Genomic DNA, 19492 nt, shown 5'->3' with positions numbered 1-19492 from the left:
ATTGAATAAGAAAGTACCATTTTTCCAGTCACTTTTCAGAGCTGAACAGCAATGTCCAGGGCTGCCTTGCCCAGCTGCCGCCCTCTCATAGCCATGTGCAGTGTTGCAGCAAGTCTGACTCAGTTTCCCACCAGCAATCATTCAGTTCTGTGCCTGGTTTTCTGCCTTCTGAGAACAGTGACCCTAGCAAAGGTTTGACAGTCCCATGACCCCTTTCTTCTGAAGTCTTTACTGTCGCCTCTCCTGTAGGAAAAACCAGACCCATCCACTCCTCTGGGTTCCAGCCCAGGGACCCCTATATGAACCAGTTCCTCCCAATCCCTTGCCACTTCCCTGAGCTGCTTTCTACGTTGCTTCTCCTGTAGGCTTTCCCCAGACTCACATTCTCCCACTTGAAGTCCAACTTCCTGGGCGGCTTCTTGCCAGTCTGTTGCTGAAGGAGTCCCCTCTCTGTAGCCTCTCTGGCAGCCCTGCCTGTCCTCTGTTCTGCAGCTTTTTTCATTCCCTCAGCTGTTACAAGTTCAGCAATTATCCCCAGCAGAGGAGATAGCTAGTATCCCTATTAACTCCTTAGGGCACGGCTACACTGCACACTGAGCCCAGGCCTTGGCTCAGATTGGAGTCCCAGCCCCCCTTCCATCCACACAAAAATCAGTCTGAGTCAGGTCAGCACACACTGAGGACACAGGCTTAGTACTCTGCAGCGATTAGGAGCCAAGCTCTGTCATTTTGCAGTGTGGATGTGGTCAAGCTGCAGGCCCAAATCAAAAGATCAGTGCAGTGCAGTATGGACACGTTAGCACGACTGTGAGACTTGGGTCCAGCAAGTAAACCCAGGTTTACAATGCAATGTAGACGTTTAAGCACAGGCTTTGAAATATCAACTCCACAAGCCCAGGTTCCACTGAAACAGGCACAGTGTAGTAAGACCTCTCCCTCATGGGGTCCCAGAGCACAGGCTGCAGCCTGAGCCCAAAACATCTAAACTGTAATTTTACAGCCCCACAGCCTGAGCCCCAGTCAGCTAACACAGGTCAGCTGCAGGGTTTAGCTGTAGTGTAAACATACCCGTAGTGGCCAGAGTAGCATGTGGCCTATACACCCCATGACAAGAACTTTAAAGTTAAACTTAAAGAAAAACTATTATTCAAAAATAGTTGTCTTAGCAACCTCAGTTCTGCCCCATAGCAATACCTTGAGGTAATGGTTGAAAAATTCTTGTTCTACACAACTGCCCCATACAAATAGGGCCTGTAACAACAAAACAATGTACACAAAAAATGAATAAACACCACCATAAAATCTCAAACCTGTAAGCAAACGGTGACTGTTTAATCATGCAAAATTATATAAACATGTTTGTGGAGATTTACTCTTACATATCGTACAGAAAATGTCTTGCAAATCTGCCATATATTGTTTTCATGTAACTCATTCCACATTCTGTAATTCAGTCAATCCATTTTTATGGATTTTTGAATGGATTTAGTTCTTGGCAATAGATAGATCTCTAACACACAATCTCATCCTCTGCCCAACAGCACATTCCATGGGGGAAAAATGTATTTTCCTGGTAAGAGTGATCCCACAAACTCTCTCTTTTTAAAAATAACAGAAAAGGTTTTCACAGCTAAATTTCAATATTACATAATTTTGGAAGGCTTGTTTTCTCATTTCAGAATGAATCCGTGGCTCATTCAGAGGTAGCAATTTGAAATAACACAAAGTCGTCCTTCTTTTTAATCTGTGAAGTTTGCCTAATTCTGTCTTGGGAACGCTCATGAGTCTGAAACTTCTTCGTGTTGTGGCCCTTTTCTTAAAACAGAGATTGTTTGTGCCATAGCTCCTAACTTCCCAATCCCACATCTTCTCAAGTAACTATGTGCTGCTTGATTGCCTTGCTCACCACCTTCCCTCCATTTTCTCTCTCTTGGGCATGGTGTTGTGCAGCCTCTACTGCTCCAATGTCAGGTTTCTTTGTAGTTTGCTTTGCCTCCCTGGTTTTTGCTATCCTTTCAGTTCTGGTCATGTGTGTAACTACTGTGTCCATTTCTGTGTGCCACAGTTTAGGAAAGATGTGGACAAATTGGAAAGAGTCCAGAGGAGAGCTACAAAAATTAAAAAAGGATTAGAAAACCTGACCTATAGGGACAGCTTAAAAAAAAAGTGGGTATTTTTGGTCTTGAGAAAAGATGACTGAGGGGGGACCGGATCAGAGTCTTCAAATATGTTAAGGACTGTTATAAGGAGAACAGTGATCAGTTGTTCTCCATGTCCACCAAAGGCAGAACAAGTAGTAATGGACTTAATCTGCAGCAAGGGAGATTTCTAACTATCTAACTATAAGGATAGGTTTCCAAGGAAGATTGTGGAATCACCATTATTAGAGAGTTTTAAGAACAGGTGAGACAAACACCAGTCAGGGGTGGTAGAAATGGGGGTGGGATAGCACCCTGCAATGGAAATAGTGTGGGGGCTCTTCCCTGTGTAAACTCCCACATGCCAAGGGGGAGGGAGGGGTTATGGAGACAACAGCAGGACCCAGCAGGGCTGAAGGAACGGCCATACTGCCGGGATCAGGATCCTGGGAAGCTGGAATGGAGCCCAGGGTCAGATAGGAACCCTCTGAGACCCTCCTTCCCAGCCTAGAACTGGGGGGGGGGGAATAGAAACTAAGAACATTTATCTAGGAAAGAAACTAGGTACTTTAGTTTATTTCCTTTGCCTAAACTCATTTTGTAACACAACTAGATTTGCCTTTTTATATCCACAGTATTAGTATCACTATGTAACACTGAAATGAAGCACATGGAACCATTTAGAAACAAATATCTAAAGGGCATTACAGCACCTGAGGTTATAAACTCTTTTTTGATATAAAGAGTATCTAAAATCCCTTGTATCTCTGTTGGTTTTTTTTTAAATGATTTGGAAGTAGATATTAGTTTAACAACAATGGGTTTACTATTCCCTAGAATGATGGAGGAAATTCATAAAATGTTTGCAGTGAATGCGATAAATGACCACACTGCAGAGCTACTAAAGTAACTTTGTGTGCTAAATGAATACAGGCAGTTATAGACAATCACAGCCACTCAAAAGGAAAAACTAAAATCCAGTGGATTTTATACTAGTATTCAAGCTATTAATGGCCTCATCTGGAGTGAAATCCTGGCCCCATTGAAGTCAGTGGCAACACTCTCATTGATTTCAGTGAAGCCGGGATTTCACCACAAATTTCTGTGGCACCCATACTGCAAACACCCTTACCTTTAAACATGTGAGTGGTCCCACTGAAGTCAGTGTTTGGGGGATTATAGCCTAAACCTGTGTCTCTGCTAGGGAAATCTGGCAAAAGATTTCCACTTACTGTATTCAAAGCTCTCATGGCTTCCGGAGGGTTTATGGCATCATTGATGTGGTGTGAAAAGCATTGAAACTTTGGATGCAGCAGGGCTAGTACACTCGTGCAGTTGCAGAGGTGCTAACACCAGTGGTGATTTTCTGTGAAATTTCCTAGTGTAGACAAGACCTTTAACGCCTCTGTAATCACTGGTGGCTTCTTGCATTACATAACAGTTGGCAAGCATGGATGGCAGCTCACATGCCAGGCAAGCTATTCATCAAGAATTTGGCCAGGTCACCATAACTTCATTTGTTTTTAAACAGGAAAATGAATCGTAGGGTGGAGTCTTCATGTCAGTGAGTAAAGCAAGTCCTGTGCTTTTATGAAAGTCTAAAGGAGCTCCATAAGATATTGTTTAAACCTGAAAGTGGATTCTGTTCAACGCAGCATATGATTGCTGGCACAAAACAAATGCACAACAGCCTGGTCTACACACAGTTTACTAGCACACCCTTGTTGGCTGGGGTATTTCCACTGAAATAGTTATACAAGTGCATTCCCAATTGTGGGTTCAGTTAAACCAGTATAAAGGAGCCTTATACAGTATTGCCAACTCAAAATCCATACATCAGCACCCCCCCAATCATGATTGAGCCTTTCCCCCCAAAAATCACAAATAATAAATAATAATAATAATAATAAAAAGATTATATTGTGGGTTTTTTGGTTTGTCTTTTGGTTTTTGAACTCCCCTGCCCATCCCCACTGTGTGTAACAATTAGTGCTGCCCATTATCCCAAATATTTTGGGTCACGTAATTTTGGCCCCTACTATAGGGGTTCTTACCCCCCCCCATCTACCCTCCCCCGGCCAGCAACTTTACAGAGACCAGTCTGATAAATAAATGAGACTTGGATCATCAATTCATTATGTTTTAAAAATGCAGAGACTGCCTGCTAAATTATGAATGCTTTGGAAAAAGCATACACAATACTGTAATGGCTACGGCTAAAGTATGGCAAACTAGCATGAATTCAGATGAGCAGGCTCAACAAAATATTGGTGCAGACATTTTTACAACCACCTTCTCCCCAACACAGGGATCTCACAAACCACAATACTGGAACTAAACAAAATTTAATGACATCACTATTATTATTTATATTACTGAGAACAGAATCCCATTGTATTGGGCATTGTACAAACACACTATCTGTGCCCTGAAGAGCTTAATAGTTTAATAGCCAAGAGACAAATGGCTAACACTTTTGAATAGTCTGAGTGGACTTCAACATGTGCTAAAGCGGTTGAGTTAAACCCTAATCTCCACACAGGCTTTACCTCAACCATCTTAACATGTGCTAAGGTCAGTGTGGCTTGTCTACACTAACCTGTTAGAATTTGTTAGTTAGCATTTACTAGCTAACAGGATCTGACAACATGCCTTTTGCACCAATTTAGAGTCCTTGGTTTCCAGATTGCTCTGCCCACAGGACATGCCTCTCTGCTACTAAGTCTCACCTTAAACATCAGGCTAGAAACCTGCATGGGAAAGCTGGCCTGCTGGGATTACACATGGAAGGAGGCAGAGGGGAAATCATCATGGAGGCAGAGTGGAACAAAGCAGAGAGATGGACTGGACAGTGGTTAGGGAGTCAGAGAGACAGAGGTCATCAGTTACAATGGTTGGAGGACTAAAATGAGGATTTGAAAACAAGCCCACGCAGGGTTAATGTTACTTGGAGATGTACACTAAAAGCTAGCGACTATATTTGAAAATAACATTTTATGTTAATTGGTCTCACAAACATGCAAATAAAACTCCATTCCCTTCTTACCTAGTCCTTTTCCATTTGGCAAACCTGTTACTTTGGCAGAAGTGACACTGAGTGGAAAAAATAGAGAGGTTCGTTTATTTCTCCGTCTGTGCATTGCAATTGGACACCAGTGCTAAATATGTATGAGTACGGGGCCCATCTGTGTACTAGCAAACTCCTGAGCATGCTACTCATTGTTTCTCCGTTGTATGTAGCAGGAGTTCACCACTACAAAACACTAAGGAGTGTTCTGGTAGGCAGGGCACATTCTATCATTGCTGTATTTCAGTGAACACGGCAGCAATTTATTCGTGGCAAGAGAGTAGTTCATTAAAAATAACAGGAGAATCTGGCAGGATATATTAATTCAAATGCAAGTCAGAATTGGGGCGGAGGCAAGTTTGTGGCATCCCTTCTAAATAGGTTACTAATGAACAAACACCTGCCCAAAAGCAGCCTTTCCCACTGTCAGCTGCTAGGAAGATGGAGAATTGCACTTTTCAATAGAGCACAGTCTGTGGAACCTGGCGTGGTGGCGCTTCCCCATTGTGAGGAGGATGCTCTATGGTTAATAGATAATGGTCATCAGATGACACTCAAGAATATGTAGCCTAGTTACTGAGTTTTGTACAATCAATACAATTTCCCGGTGTGCACTGCAAAGGGCTTCTTCCTCTGTGCAGCTCCTGATACCAACTCTCAATATCCATCATTCAAATCAGCCTTTGCTGAAGTTAAAGTTATCCCTCTGCCTCTAGGCAGATAGGAAAGAAAAGGGAGCTTCCTTCTTTTTCTCTTCTTGCCTCTCACAACTAGCTGTCTTTCCCCTGCCCGTTATCAAATATGGCAACACTGCCACTTCTTCCCACCCAACCTGATGGCCCCTTCCCATAGAAGACTTGTCCACATTTGAAAATTTGTTTCATGTTTAAACACCATTGGAACCCTCGAGCCAATTGACCTGATGCTGAGCAGGCTTTGCAGTCAGTGTACACAAGGACAGATAATGCAGTGGAACATCAGAGTTACGAACGCCTCGGGAATGGAGGTTGTTCGTAACTCTGAACAAAACGTTGTGGTGGTTCTTTCAAAAGTTTACAACTGAACATTGACTTTATACAACTTGGCAGAAGAAAAATACTGCTTAATTTTAATCTTAATTTAATGAAACAAGCATAGAAACAGTTTCCTTATCATGCCAAATCTTTTTTAGTAGTTTATGTTTAACACAATACTGTGCTGTATTTGCCTTTTTTGGTCTCCTCTGCTGCTTGATTGTGTACTTCCGGTTCCAAATGAGGTGTGTGGTTGACTGGTCAGTTCGTAACTCTGAGGTTCCAATGTATTCTCCTCACATCAACTAATGGAATAAATCCTCCTTGGACCATAGGTTAACCAAGAATAGGAGAAAAGAGCTCTTCCATTTCCCCATCCTGCCAGTCATTCCAACCTTTCCATTCATTCCAACGCACCTCTATTGCTAACAACTATTCCAAGCTACTGTGAAATTACCCGAAGTCTGGCACGTTACAGGCTCTTCCTGCTCCATCACTGAACTGGTCAGAAACATAATCAGCAGCAGAGGCTGCTGGATGTAGTGGGAGACGGCAGTGCAGAAAGTCTTTTCTTAACCTATATGACTATGTTCCTCTTCAATTGCTCAGACAAAAACCGACCAGATTCTGGTCTATTTAATTGGTGTCCAGAATGCTACAGGAAGCAGCATTGAAACAGACTAGAATCCAGTAATTTTAAACTCTACTGCTGTCTGAACTTTTGAGGAATGTTTCCCACTTCTTCCTGGTGGAGTGAGTGGATTTTTCAAGTCATGTATGCAGACAGATATTGGGGTGAGGGGGAGATTTGTTTTTGTAGCTAAAACACTTAGATTGTAACCGCTACGGGGCAGGGGCCATCTTTTTGTTGTTTGTACAGCACCTAGCACAATGGGGCATGACTGGGGCTCCTAGGCGCTACCACAATACAAATAAACAAGCAATAATAATGGGACTGGGAATCAGGATATCTGGATTCAGTTCCTGGCTTTGCCACTGATTTGTTGCATGATGTTGGGCAAGTCATTTAATCTCTCTGTGCCGCAGTTCCCCATCTGTAAAAGTGGAATAATATTTTTCCCCTCAGCCTGTGTTTAGGAGCTGCTGTAGTACAAACAACAACAAAAACCTATACTAAAGCCCCATTTGTCCACACTCCTTTAAACCATGTTTTCCTGTTATCCAAATTGAGGTGGTATTGTCACTGGGTATGAATCACTTATCGAATAATTCCCTGAATTTCAGGAATCCCATTTTTCTGTATGTGTTGAGGTCAAACTTTTCAGATTTTTCTTCAGTATAATTTAACTTTGGATTATAGCAATAGGAAACAAGCACTGACTTAAACAGCAAAAAAAGCAGCATCTAAGGATTTATCTTGTGCCAAAAGAAAATTAATCTTTCATGCCAATAGTCCATGGGAGTTACAAAAAGCAAGAGATGCAAACAGTAAGGAAAGTTGGGGCAAAATCTCTAATTATAATGGCTTGCTCCCCAAATATTATATTATCCCCTTTATAAATCACATTTAAATTCTACGGAGAGTAAAGTAATTGATTTAGATTCTGCATTCGGGAGAGATCTGCCTCAAGAAAGTATATTTAGGGTGGATACAGGGTATGAGAATATGTGCATCATTTATAACTGTTCAGTGAAAAGCCATGCTGAACAGGGCCCTGGAAGGATCCAAGCCAAAGCTGTATGGTATAACAGAAAGAGGGAAAAGGGTAGGGATAACACTGTTTTCCTTATTCCATTCATGTTCCATGTTCAGTGTGAGGAACAGTCACACGGAAAACAGTGAGATAGGCACCTAAATGCCTTTGAGGATCTGGGCCTCTCTACCATTGTCACATGACACAGGGACATAGCTCTCTACCTTCAAACCTGCCAATAGGTCACATAAGCCATTGAAGTGTGAGACAAATGTCTGCAATATGGAACACCTGTGTTGCGTTGAATGTTGTATCATAGTGGACAGAATAAAATGGATTAACATAAAACTTCTTTTTAAAAAAGTCTCATTCTGTCAATCAAATATTCCAACTTTTTAAACAGAAAACTGGAAAAACAAATTCTATTCTGTGCACCCATAAGGGCCCCCTCAACATACGTCACCAGCAGAACTCGGACCATGGACCTTCAGTTTTCCAGCACAGACCTCTACCACTTGAGCTAAAGGAGTAAGTTATTCTTTAGCTGGACCAGCCATAAAGGATGATGCTCCACACTTCACCAATGGGTAACCACAATTTAATATACAGCACTAAAATATTCAGGGGAGAAGGGGGGGGAAAATCAGGTTTCCGGGTTCTATTCCTTGCCTTGGGAAGGGAATGTCATGGACAATAAAATGGCCAGTGTTTATGTTTGTTGAAAAAGTTTAAAATTATATGATGCGTGTCCCCATTAATGAAGAGCACTTCAGAAAACAGCCCCCTTTATGGCTTGTGAGTTATTCTGTGAAGCGTGGGTTGTTTTGCTGAAATCTCATTACTTTGGGGTTCTCCCTATTGGAATGTTAGCTGTACTGGAACAACTACCCCCAGCGGGGATCATTCATCTTGGAAGGTGAAAGTGCTAAAGTGTTAAATTAACAGCATAAAATGGTACTTTACAGAAACTGGCTATGGAACAAGTTACCAGAAGAAAGCAGACTAACCCAAAACCTGATAATCTCCAAAGCACATTGAAAGACATGCTTAATTGCCAAAGCCTTTCCCAAATTAAGAGGAAACATAGAAATAGCAGCAGGAGAGAAAATAAAACAAAATCAGAAAGCAGAGATTCCAAGAATCAGGGAAAGGTGAAGAGGAGAATCCACTATGAAGTCCTCTGTGGACACTGCTGAACAGATCAATATAACTGGGTTGAGCACTTAGATACTATAGAAAGGGACACCAAAGTACATTAATATCAAAGAAAGTTGAATTGGGATAAAGACAGACGTCACTTGGATACTATTTTCTAATTTTTCTGGATGTGATAGTACTGGACATGCAAGCTGGAATCTGACAAAGGGCCACATAAGATGCTGCACTCACAAGCAAATTTCTGGGACTATGAAATCCAGAGCATGAGACACACAACATGTGAGCACAGGACCTGGGTATAAAAACAACCCCAGAGGAGTGGGGCAATGTCTGGCTAAACATACTTAAAGCGTACCAGAATGCCTATATTAAAACAATTCATTTCAGTACAATGCAGAGAGCACACATAATGCCACAACATATGAATGTGATTCTGGCTTCTATAATGAAAAAAAATGATGCTGTATTGGTCTTGTTGCACATATATTTCTATTGTAAAAGAAATCAAAGAATTTTAAGAACTTGTACGCAAAACTCTTTGGTAGAGCTGTCTGGAAAACAACAATTATGTTTCTCAACAGCTCTCAGGATTTCAAAATTTGTTTTGTTCCAATCCTTCAAACACTTTTGCAAAATAGATTGTGTGTCAAAACAGTGGCTCGCACTCACTGGTGACCAGAGAGCCTAGTACATAGAGCATCTTCCCAGCAAAAGCTCTCTTGAAACCGGTAAGTCTCTGCAAAACATTCTGGCTTTGACAAAATGCTGTATTTTGACAAAATTTCATGTAATCCAACATGTTCTGATTAGCGCTAAAATTTTGTGGACAAATTTTGATTTTAATATTATTATATAAATAGCTTCATAATCAAGGCTCTAATCACTTGAGAAATCAAATCTCACCATACTAGCCTGATTCTGATTTCATTTAAATTGGTGTAAGTGATTAAAATCGGCCCTATCCTGCTTTCAGTGGCTGTCAGGACCATGATGAGACAGGGACCTTGGCTAAAGGCCAAGAAGTCTTGCCTCAAGATGGTCTGACAGAATTTCTCTTGGCCTACCTTTAGGGTAGGCTGCAAGGCCTATTTATTTCCACTGACACTATTCTTTACTTTTTTCTGATCCCACTCCCCATTTTGCTTCATCCCAGCTATCAGTTTGGGAATCAATCCCTTTCATAGATGGGGCAATTAACTTTTGGGGGCAGAGGAAGGGAATGTTTCAGTTTCTATCATAGCCTGACAAGACAAAGAAAATGGGTATTTGAGCTGCATGATTCTTTCTGAGTGATTGTTTTATACTTTTGTGGTCATTGGGGAGAATGGGGGAAGCTTTGAAACAGGTGCCCTAATAACTGGGTGAAATTAAATAAATAAATATATACACACACACACACACACACTAGCCCTATTCCTTTAAGGCATTGCAAAAATCCACATTGAACAAATTAGGTGCTGAAACGGTGAATTTAGCAATATCTACAGGTAAGCAACATATCGTGAAAAGCTGGAAATTCAAATGAAACCTTTCATTTAATTAAATAAATTAAAGTATCCTCTGTATTGTGGTAGCACCTAGGAGGCCTAGTCATGGACCAGGACCCGACTGTGCAAGGCACTGTACACACAACTGTACACACAGAGAACAAAAAGATAGTCCCAAAGAGCTTAGTGGAATATCCTGCAGTGCGAGGTGGATAATAATGAACTTTGTTAAGCGGAAACTCACTAGGCCATGCTATATAATCTCCACAAAATATCAACATCAACCAAAGTTTAACAGGAAACATTGCAGTGAGGTATCATATTGCTAGTACATATTTATTATTACAAAACATACCTTGCTTAGCTGTCTGTCTTCATTTGTTTGAAAAATCTGTAAATTTGCAGTGAGCATCCATGATAATATTTATTTCAAATATGACCAGGATCTAGGTCAAAGTGGCTGTGAAGGGACTGTCATTTTTGAATTTTAGAAGTATGAGTCTGCTCTGAAAAGTGACTAAAAATTGAACATATCTTATTTACTGCCATTGTGCATATTTAGAGTCACAGCTGCGGACTTCAGTGATCTAAAGTAACTGCCTTTTACTTCTGTTGGCATTGTAGCCAAAACAGCTGGCTGAGCTGCTCCTTGTATAGAAACAGGATGCTAAGTTCTACAGAGCTACACCTGTGTACTACACCGAGGACAATAGGACTGTACAGATACCACTGAAGGTGTAGTAAGATGAAGAGCATGGGGCACCGCACAGCATCAAGCCTTTATCTTTAGTGGTGACATGGGGAAGGAAAGAACCCAGCTTGACCTGTACAGTCCAGGGCTGGCAAGTACCAAAACCTCTTTATTTATGAAAAGAACACATCTGATATGGAGTCAGTGAACTAACAATAGATATGAAACCCCATGCTGCCATTTATAGTGACTCTGAAGTCCTAGGGTGAAATTTTGAAGTCAATAGCAAAACTCCCATTTACTTCACTGGGACCAGAATTTCACCCCAGAATCCAGTCACTGACTTCACTGGGAGATATCTGCATGCAACTGAGGATGAGCAAGGCTTTAAACCGCTGATATCCCAAAGCAAATGCATAGTTCTCAAAATAAAACAGGAAGACTGAAAAAGTTAAGTGAAGCCTGATCATTATTGAAATACATTTACCTGGACAGCCCACTTAAGTGAAATTGGCTGAGCCATCCTTATCTACCCACAATGCAGTACTGTAAAATTAGGTGCATTACAAGGCCTGACACTTTCTTCTGAAGCACCTGGCATCGGTTACAGTTGAATGATAAAGGACTAGATTGGAATTGTTGTACTGGATCATTCCTATGTACCTTTATAAGTTAGCTTACCTTGGCCTGAAGTGGGAACTGCAGGCATGTTGATAAATTAACAGCTCATCGAATTCCACTGGAGCTTCAGTAAACACTATTCTAGTCTCTGCTGAAATGTTCTGTAACTTTTTATGGCTACTTCTCAGCCCAAACCTGATTTTTAAAAGAAAAGCACCTGGGTAGCTGAATATTTTAGACCAGTGGTTTTCAACCTTTTTTTCATTTGCAGACCCCTGAAAATTTTAGAATGAAGGTGCAGAACCCTTTGGAAATCTTAGACACACTCTGCGGACCCCCAGGGATCTGCGGACCACAGGTTGAAAATCACTGTTTTAGACATGAACCTGGGATGCATCCTATGATTTAAAAAGCTTTTCAGAAAAAATTACATGCATGTGAGGGGCCACCCTTCACCTTATGAAGGAAGAAGGTAATGAGCTCTTTTGGGTTCAGCCAGCACTAACCTGCAAGGCTTGTTCTGCCTGGAGGGAGGAACCTTAAAAAGTAAAAGCCTGCCACAAGAAGAGACAGTAACTGGGGAAGACTGCTATGCCTCAGACACAGGTGATTAGAGGGAGAGAGATCAAGCAAGAGGGAGACAGTTGCTGCCCCAGCTGCCCCTGAGATTCCCTGTATCAGGTAGAGACCAAATGTGCCTCCCCCCCAAAAAAAGGCGGGGGGGGGGGCACCAGGGAAGAGGTGTTGTTTAAAGAAGGACTCTAACCCTGATTAGGACAATAAAAAGCCTACAGACAATCCGGAACCAAGAGGGATGACAGATATGGGCCATGAGGCTAAGCACCTCTTTTCCCCCCTTTCTTTACTTTGTTCCTCCCTGCCCTTAGAGAAGGGGAAGAGAACTTCTTTTTGGAGAGATTCTTATACACCCCCAACAGGGGAAGGACTATTATGTCAGAGAAAGGAAGCAACCCAAATCGTGGTCAGGTGGGGACCCAATGGGCACTTCTTATTGAATCAAAATTAGCACATTTATAGCTCTGGAACGTGAAAAGGGTGGTCCCTGAACGAAATAAAAGTGAAAGAAGCTTTGGGCTTAGAGAACATTCTGACTGAAGATCTATGCAGGGATTTAAAATTACTTGCAAAATGTACAGTATGTGTAAGTCTATAAGGTATGCATGGTCGCAAGTGGTAGCAGGCTAGCAATTCAAGTCACTGAACACTACTAAGCCTTAGGGAATTTAAGACCAAGTTGAAGTAAACAAACAACTTCTTTGCTTTAAATTATGATAAAATTCTGATCCATATGACACCATGTTGCATAATGGAACACTTACAATTTTATTTCCAATATTAATTGATACACAGCATTACTATCACCAGATGTAACAAAGCCCATTTATAATGTACCTGTAAAGCATCAACAGGGGTCAACAAAAAATGAAGCACTGATTTGTTAAATACTTTGGGCCACATCCTCAGATGATGTAAATTAGCATTGCTTCATTGATCTCAAGGGTGTGATGCCAATTTACATCAGCTGAGGAGCTGACTCTGTCACTTACGAAGGTGAAAGAAGATAAACAAGAGTGATCAGTTGAAGAGCTCATATATACTGCATGCATATTTTACATATACCAGAAAGGTGGCAATAATGCTGAAGAGGTGGTATCTATATAATTTTTTCATCTTTTGAAGATTGATCCCCCTTGGATCTATATGTTGCATGTCAATAATAAAAACTGAGCATCAGGGAAACAAGAAAAAAAATCACTGCATCATCGTAAACTATAGTTATTTGACCTTCTCTCTTTTGGTTTATGATGTCACAGGAAGCTCTTGGAGATATTTTCTTGTAAAGCCCAGATGTTTTTCTATATTTGAGCAACTCAAGAGATATACCGAAGTTATAGTTTTTAAGCAACAGACTAAAGGCGCTCACTGGTAACATTGAAAAACTTTCCAGTAAAAAAAAAAAAAAAAAAAAAAAAAAAGAAGAAGGATTTGCTTAACATATTAAATATCTATACAAACGAAAGCACCATGGAGTTCATGTCTGCAAATTATATAAAATAACCAGTTTCTAACAAGATGGGTGAAAATGTAGTCACTGGAACTTATTAATAACTTATTTATTTAGGTATCAATTCAGGAAGGCACTAACTTCCTAACTTTAAGTATTTGAGCAGGCCCACTGAAATCAATGAGAACTACACATACTGACCTTGCATACAAATTTCTAACTGTAGTTTCCGATTTGGTTTCAAACTGTGGTACACCTATTCTGTAATACAATGTGCCAAGAATAATCTCAAAATTTAATTGTTTCTATTTAGGTTTATATTTTCATTACTTATTGAAGAACAAGCATATGACTGGTGAAATCTGCATTGTGTAACAAAGATATACCAGGTGAATATATATTGTTTTTGCCACTTTTCTTTCTGAAGATATAGAAGGAAATTTCAGTAAATTGGATAATTTTTAGAAATTTGTTTTAAATCACACTCAGAATTATATACAGTCTCTTAACAGCATCATCATCAATGGCTTAGTACCACAAAACGGTTGTCATAGACATGCGTGAGAGTATATGGAGAATGCTATTTTTTCATTTCTAAGATCGCACTGCCTGGTCCTCTGTGCTTAGCACTGCAGATGTTGCAGAACTGCAATGGGGACATCTGGAAATTTAAAAGAAAGGTATGTTAGTTAGATACTAACATGTATTCTGCAACAAAACAACTATCATATGAAAATTTACCTCAGGATTTTTGGAAAGTAAATGTAAGTCACTCCATGAATTCTATAGCTCTGTAGTGAGCGCATATCTCCTGTGCACATTCACACTTATACATAGGAAGGCAGTATAACAGAATGTATTATGCATATTATAATTATGCTTGAAGCCAAGAAGCAGTATATTTCTCCTTGTCTTTGCAGGTGCTCTAAAAGACACACACACACACACACACACACACACACACATATATAAAAACAAACATGTACTGAAGCCAAATTCTGCCTGTATGAGGATTAAATACTTATGTGAATAGCTATGTGGAACAAAAACAGCACAAATTACTTGGCATGCTGTCCTTGCTCTTTGGAAGATCTGTGCTGGTGGATCTGGCTGTGAGTAGATTTCTGAGCCACATCCCCAGATGGTGTGGATTGGTATAGCTTCATTGATTTCAAGGGAGCTAGGCTGATTTGTACTAGCTGAGGATCTGGGCCAGAGTCTCTATGTTTTGCTATCCAAATCAAACATTTTTAAACTTGTACTTTTACCCTCATATGTTCCTTATTTTTGCATTATTCTTCCTCCAATATGCCCCACTATGCCTATATGCATCAAGCAGGCTTCCTATAACTATAACCGGCACGGCACCAAACTGCAACTGCTCAGCAGAAACTCTGAGGACCAACAGCTAAACACAAGACTATTAAGACTCCTACAGTACCAATTACAATAAAAGTCAATTTTTTTAAAACAAATCCCCGTAAAATGTTATCTACTCCTCTCTGTCCAGGACCAAAATTTCAGACTGGCTTTTGGCATCCTGGTCTTTCAGCCAAAATTTGACTATTCTTCAGATAATCTAGTTCATAGTAATTATTGCTAATAAATATTGTCTGGTCCAACACCAAATTGCAAAGAAATAATTGCTTTTAAGAGAAAAAATTAAGAGGCTTTATTATTATGGGAACACGCTAGTAAAATAAAGATCTCTCTGATAAATACTTAAATATATAATTTTTGGTGTGCGAATATTGAGATGCCTTGTTTAGTTTGTTACATTTGCTAGAGGAAGTAGTTCTATAAAACTTTACGACAAAACAGATTTAAGTAAAAAAAATCTTAAATTCCAATTGTTTTTCCTGTTTTATTATCTTTTGATGCTTTTATTTCTAAATCCCTGTCCAAATTTATTTATTTATTATATATAAAAGTTATTTATTGTGTTTTCACTTTACAGCCAAACAATTTAATTCAACAGATAAAGAAAAAAATTCTCAGCAGAAAAGTGAATATAAAAAAAAATTATTTAAATATTTATTCACTAAAACATGAAGATGTTTTCCTTCTAAAATCAATGAAATTAAGTTTCTTAAGAAATTGTTTTATTCTGGAATGTAATTAAATTAAAACACGTCTTAGAGAGCTGCTATAGAAAGGTTTTAAAAAACCAAATGGCTCATTCACTAAGTCTGTAAAATGCATTTCATATTCAGATTTGAGAAAAATCAAAATATTTGTCTTGTCTAAGAGTAGCATGTTTCATTTAAATTATCTGTATTTTGATTGCAGTTGGGTTAGCCACCATTCTCCTAGATACATACTGAGATACAGTCAGGAATAACTGTAATAATAATTTTATAATCCCCGACAAGCATGCGCCCTTCTCTGTGGATGGCAAAAGCAAATCATTTGTCCTTTTATCCTTGATGAAGGTGATCTCTCATATCCACAGAGATTAAGTTGGTTGCTTACTGTGCTAGGTACAGGGAGGCACTCCTTGTGAAACATATGCCTGCAATGGAACACTGTCACACTGAAGGATTTGGATGCATCTGAGGGGAAGAAAATAAATATGTTACAATGAGATAGGGAAACAAGGGAGCTGATGGTTATAATAAATTTACCTTACCTATGCAAAAGATACTGACATATGCCATTATTTATGCAGAATAATAGTAACATCTTACATTTAAGTTGCATCCTTCAGCTTAACGTATTCCAACAATTCTACAGATTATTATAGGTGGCACAGGTAGCGCTACAGTTAATACTGCCGAATACTTTCCATCATGAAACACCATTTTCTAGTGCTTATAACTTTGCTAAACTTGATACATTTGGGCTGAAATTTTCTATACTACACGTAAGGCTGATTTTTTTTTTTTTTTTGGTGTGGGGAGGGAAGGTCAGCTAAAACAGTTCAACCATTTCTGAGAACAAGGTAAGGGAAAATACATTGTTAATTGTATTTTGTTAAGAAAAATTTCTACAACTGTTTGTTGAGAAGCTCTAGCACCTCCACGGTTTGGAGCAAGGACTTGAAATTTGGCAAGGGCCTGCTCTGCAGTCAGAGATGTGCTTTTTGATGTCCCCATGAAAATTCGCCCAAGTTATAAGCCTCTGAATAATTCTTATAGCACATATACGACAAAGCCCTGGCTGGGATGATTTAGTTGGGGATTGGTCCTGTTTTGAGCAGGGTGTTGGACTAGATGACCTCCTGAGGTCTCTTCCAAAACCATGATATTCTAGGATTCTATGATTCTATATATTGTCCACAAATACACACAAGAATCACCTCACCAGTCATTAATATGAAGTTTTTAATGCATTAAAAACAGGCGGCCAACCATCACTGAAACATCCTCCTCCTCGTCCAGATTTTCTGCCTGCGCTAGGTTTGATGTTGGTGGAGGTGAACACAGTACAGCTACATTGTGAAGCTAGCTCATGGTCTGACAAAACCATTTCAGTTCTACTTTCTCTTCTATGCTATGTCAACATCAATTTGGCAGATGATGAAGAAAAAACAAAACTGAAATGAAAATGCTTCCTCGAATGCTCTGTGCCACTGCTCAGTAGCTGTCTTTATCACTAAGAAGAAAGTAATCTTATTCAAATACTCAGCCATAAGTATTCTCAGTTGGAGGGCTCAGGCCAACTTATTCTATTGAATCAAGTATAATCTTCTCATGCTGAGGAACAAGTGAAAAAAAAACAACTATACATATTTTTTGTGTTATAGCGCCCTCCCAAAATATGTATCTTTTATAAATAATGCTTTGCTGAATTTCTATTTTCAGGGCTAATCTCAGAAAATGTTTTAAAACTGCAGTCTGTTATAAGAGAAGTGAAAATATCTTAGCACTGAATGAAGCGATGTTTTTTTCAAATGCTCAGATAGTAACAGGTTTATTCCATGAACAATAATAATTTTTGATTTATATTTCCAAAAAAAGGATTCTCTCGCAAGGTCTCTTTCCCATCAAATGTCTTACCTGAAGGAAGTATAGGGGAAAGACACGATTCACAGATATTCTCCTCTGTAAGAAAACAAATATTTTAAAAATAATGACAAAAAACATTTTGTTATCGTCATGCCTCAAGCAGATAGGGCCCTGTCTTTACTAAAGAAATTCCAGCATTCAATGCTGCATTTTGAAGAATTATTTATTTATAATGCTCTATGCAGTCTATTAAAAATTTAAGTATGAAACAGAAGCAGCCTTATTGTCAGCATGAAAATATGCAGTAAGGTGCTCAAATTCTGTGGAGAATGGACCATTTAAACACCTAGATTGACAGTCAGATCAGAGCTGTAAACCTACAGGAAGAGCTTTGAAAGAGGTTAAAAAAATAGGGCAGTTTTTTCCCCGTGTACAGTATCCTGTGTCAGACGCTCTGATCCTCTGACTTTACAAATGTCAGGCTCTCTCGTGTTGGAATTATCATTGCATTTCCTTGAAGTTACACAACTGCTGATTTTTTTTTTTTATCATTGGTGCTTTTGAAATCATTTCAGGTATCTTTAAAAGCTGTGTTGTAATTTCTTGTTTAGGTTACATATTCTGATTAAGGGAACATTTGTGTAGCCGACAGGTCCCAGTAGGCAATACTTTTTATCTTGATCAGAACAGAGACAACTTGGATCAAGATAAAGTACCTGAAACTGGGACTTGTAGTTTCCAGATGCTAGCAATTCCTCATTAAAGATGAGGGCGAGCAGCATCCCATTCCATTTTCTGTAAATTAGGTATGAGGCCCAGGCCCTTGGCAAGCTTCCAATATGGTCCTTGGTTAGGCACCCATAGTTCAAAAGCAAAGAATATTGCTCAACAGTTTTGAAGGCTACTGCATTTTGTTTGTACCCACCATCCACACGGATGCCTTTCATTTGAGTTCGGTGCATTTTCTTCAATAGGGACAACGAGTCTGCAACAAGTATCTTCTTGCATCCCTCACGTAGCAAAATCTATCACAAAGTACACAACCAGATAAGATTGTGAAGTCAATTACCATACATGCAGATGGAGAAAACTGCACTCAGACCTTGTCATACATGATGAGGCCAACCTTAAAAACTTCTCATTTGACTAACAAGAAATGCCACCTCAGTACTTAAAGCATTCCCTATATCAGTGCTTCGCAAGTTCTAAACCTTGGGATTCCCTGTGAAACAAAGGCTTTTCTACACTACGGGGGGAGATCGATCTAAGTTACACAACTTAAGCTACGTGAATAACATAGCTGAGGTCGACCTACTTAGATCTACTTACTGCGGGGTCCACACTATGCAATGTCAATTGGAAACACTCTCCTGTCGACTCCCCTTGCGCTTCTCATTCAGGTGGAGTACAGGAGTCGATGGAAGACTGCAGTTGATTTAGCGGGTCTTCACTAGACCCGCTAAATTGACTGACAATTGACAGACAATTGACTGATTGCTGCACGTCGAACCCCTGGTAAGTATAGACAAGGCCTAAGAAATGTTTGATTAGCCTCTCCCAAAAAATATCTAAGCAAGCAAAATTTTTAACCATAACCAAACCACAAGCAAAGTTATGAAGTTTCAAAAGACAAACTTAATTAGAAAGGAGGGAAGGGCGTAAAAATTTTTAAATACCCACTCAATTCAC

The 19492-nt window shown here is 39.6% G+C and overlaps 1 protein-coding gene across 8 annotated transcripts in view; it reads right to left on the bottom strand.

The window, feature by feature from the left end:
* Positions 1-13150: 13150 nt before the first annotated feature.
* Positions 13151-19492, bottom strand: part of VPS41 (VPS41 subunit of HOPS complex) — a 176571-nt gene continuing 170229 nt past the window's right edge. For all 8 annotated transcript variants that reach the window (XM_048839148.2, XM_048839147.2, XM_048839149.2 and 5 more), the window contains 4 exons: positions 18729-18828; positions 17855-17899; positions 16329-16408; positions 13151-14517 (listed from right to left, as the gene is read on the bottom strand). In XM_048839148.2, coding sequence (XP_048695105.1) covers positions 14437-14517; positions 16329-16408; positions 17855-17899; positions 18729-18828 — 306 coding nt within the window. In that variant the 3' untranslated portion in view covers positions 13151-14436. The remainder of the gene's footprint in view (positions 14518-16328; positions 16409-17854; positions 17900-18728; positions 18829-19492) is intronic.

The sequence above is a fragment of the Caretta caretta genome, chromosome 2 (assembly GCF_965140235.1).
Source record: "Caretta caretta isolate rCarCar2 chromosome 2, rCarCar1.hap1, whole genome shotgun sequence".
In the NCBI taxonomy this organism is placed as follows: Eukaryota; Metazoa; Chordata; order Testudines; family Cheloniidae; genus Caretta; species Caretta caretta.
Note: the sequence above shows the minus strand (reverse complement) of the source record. Positions and strands in the feature narration are given on the sequence as shown.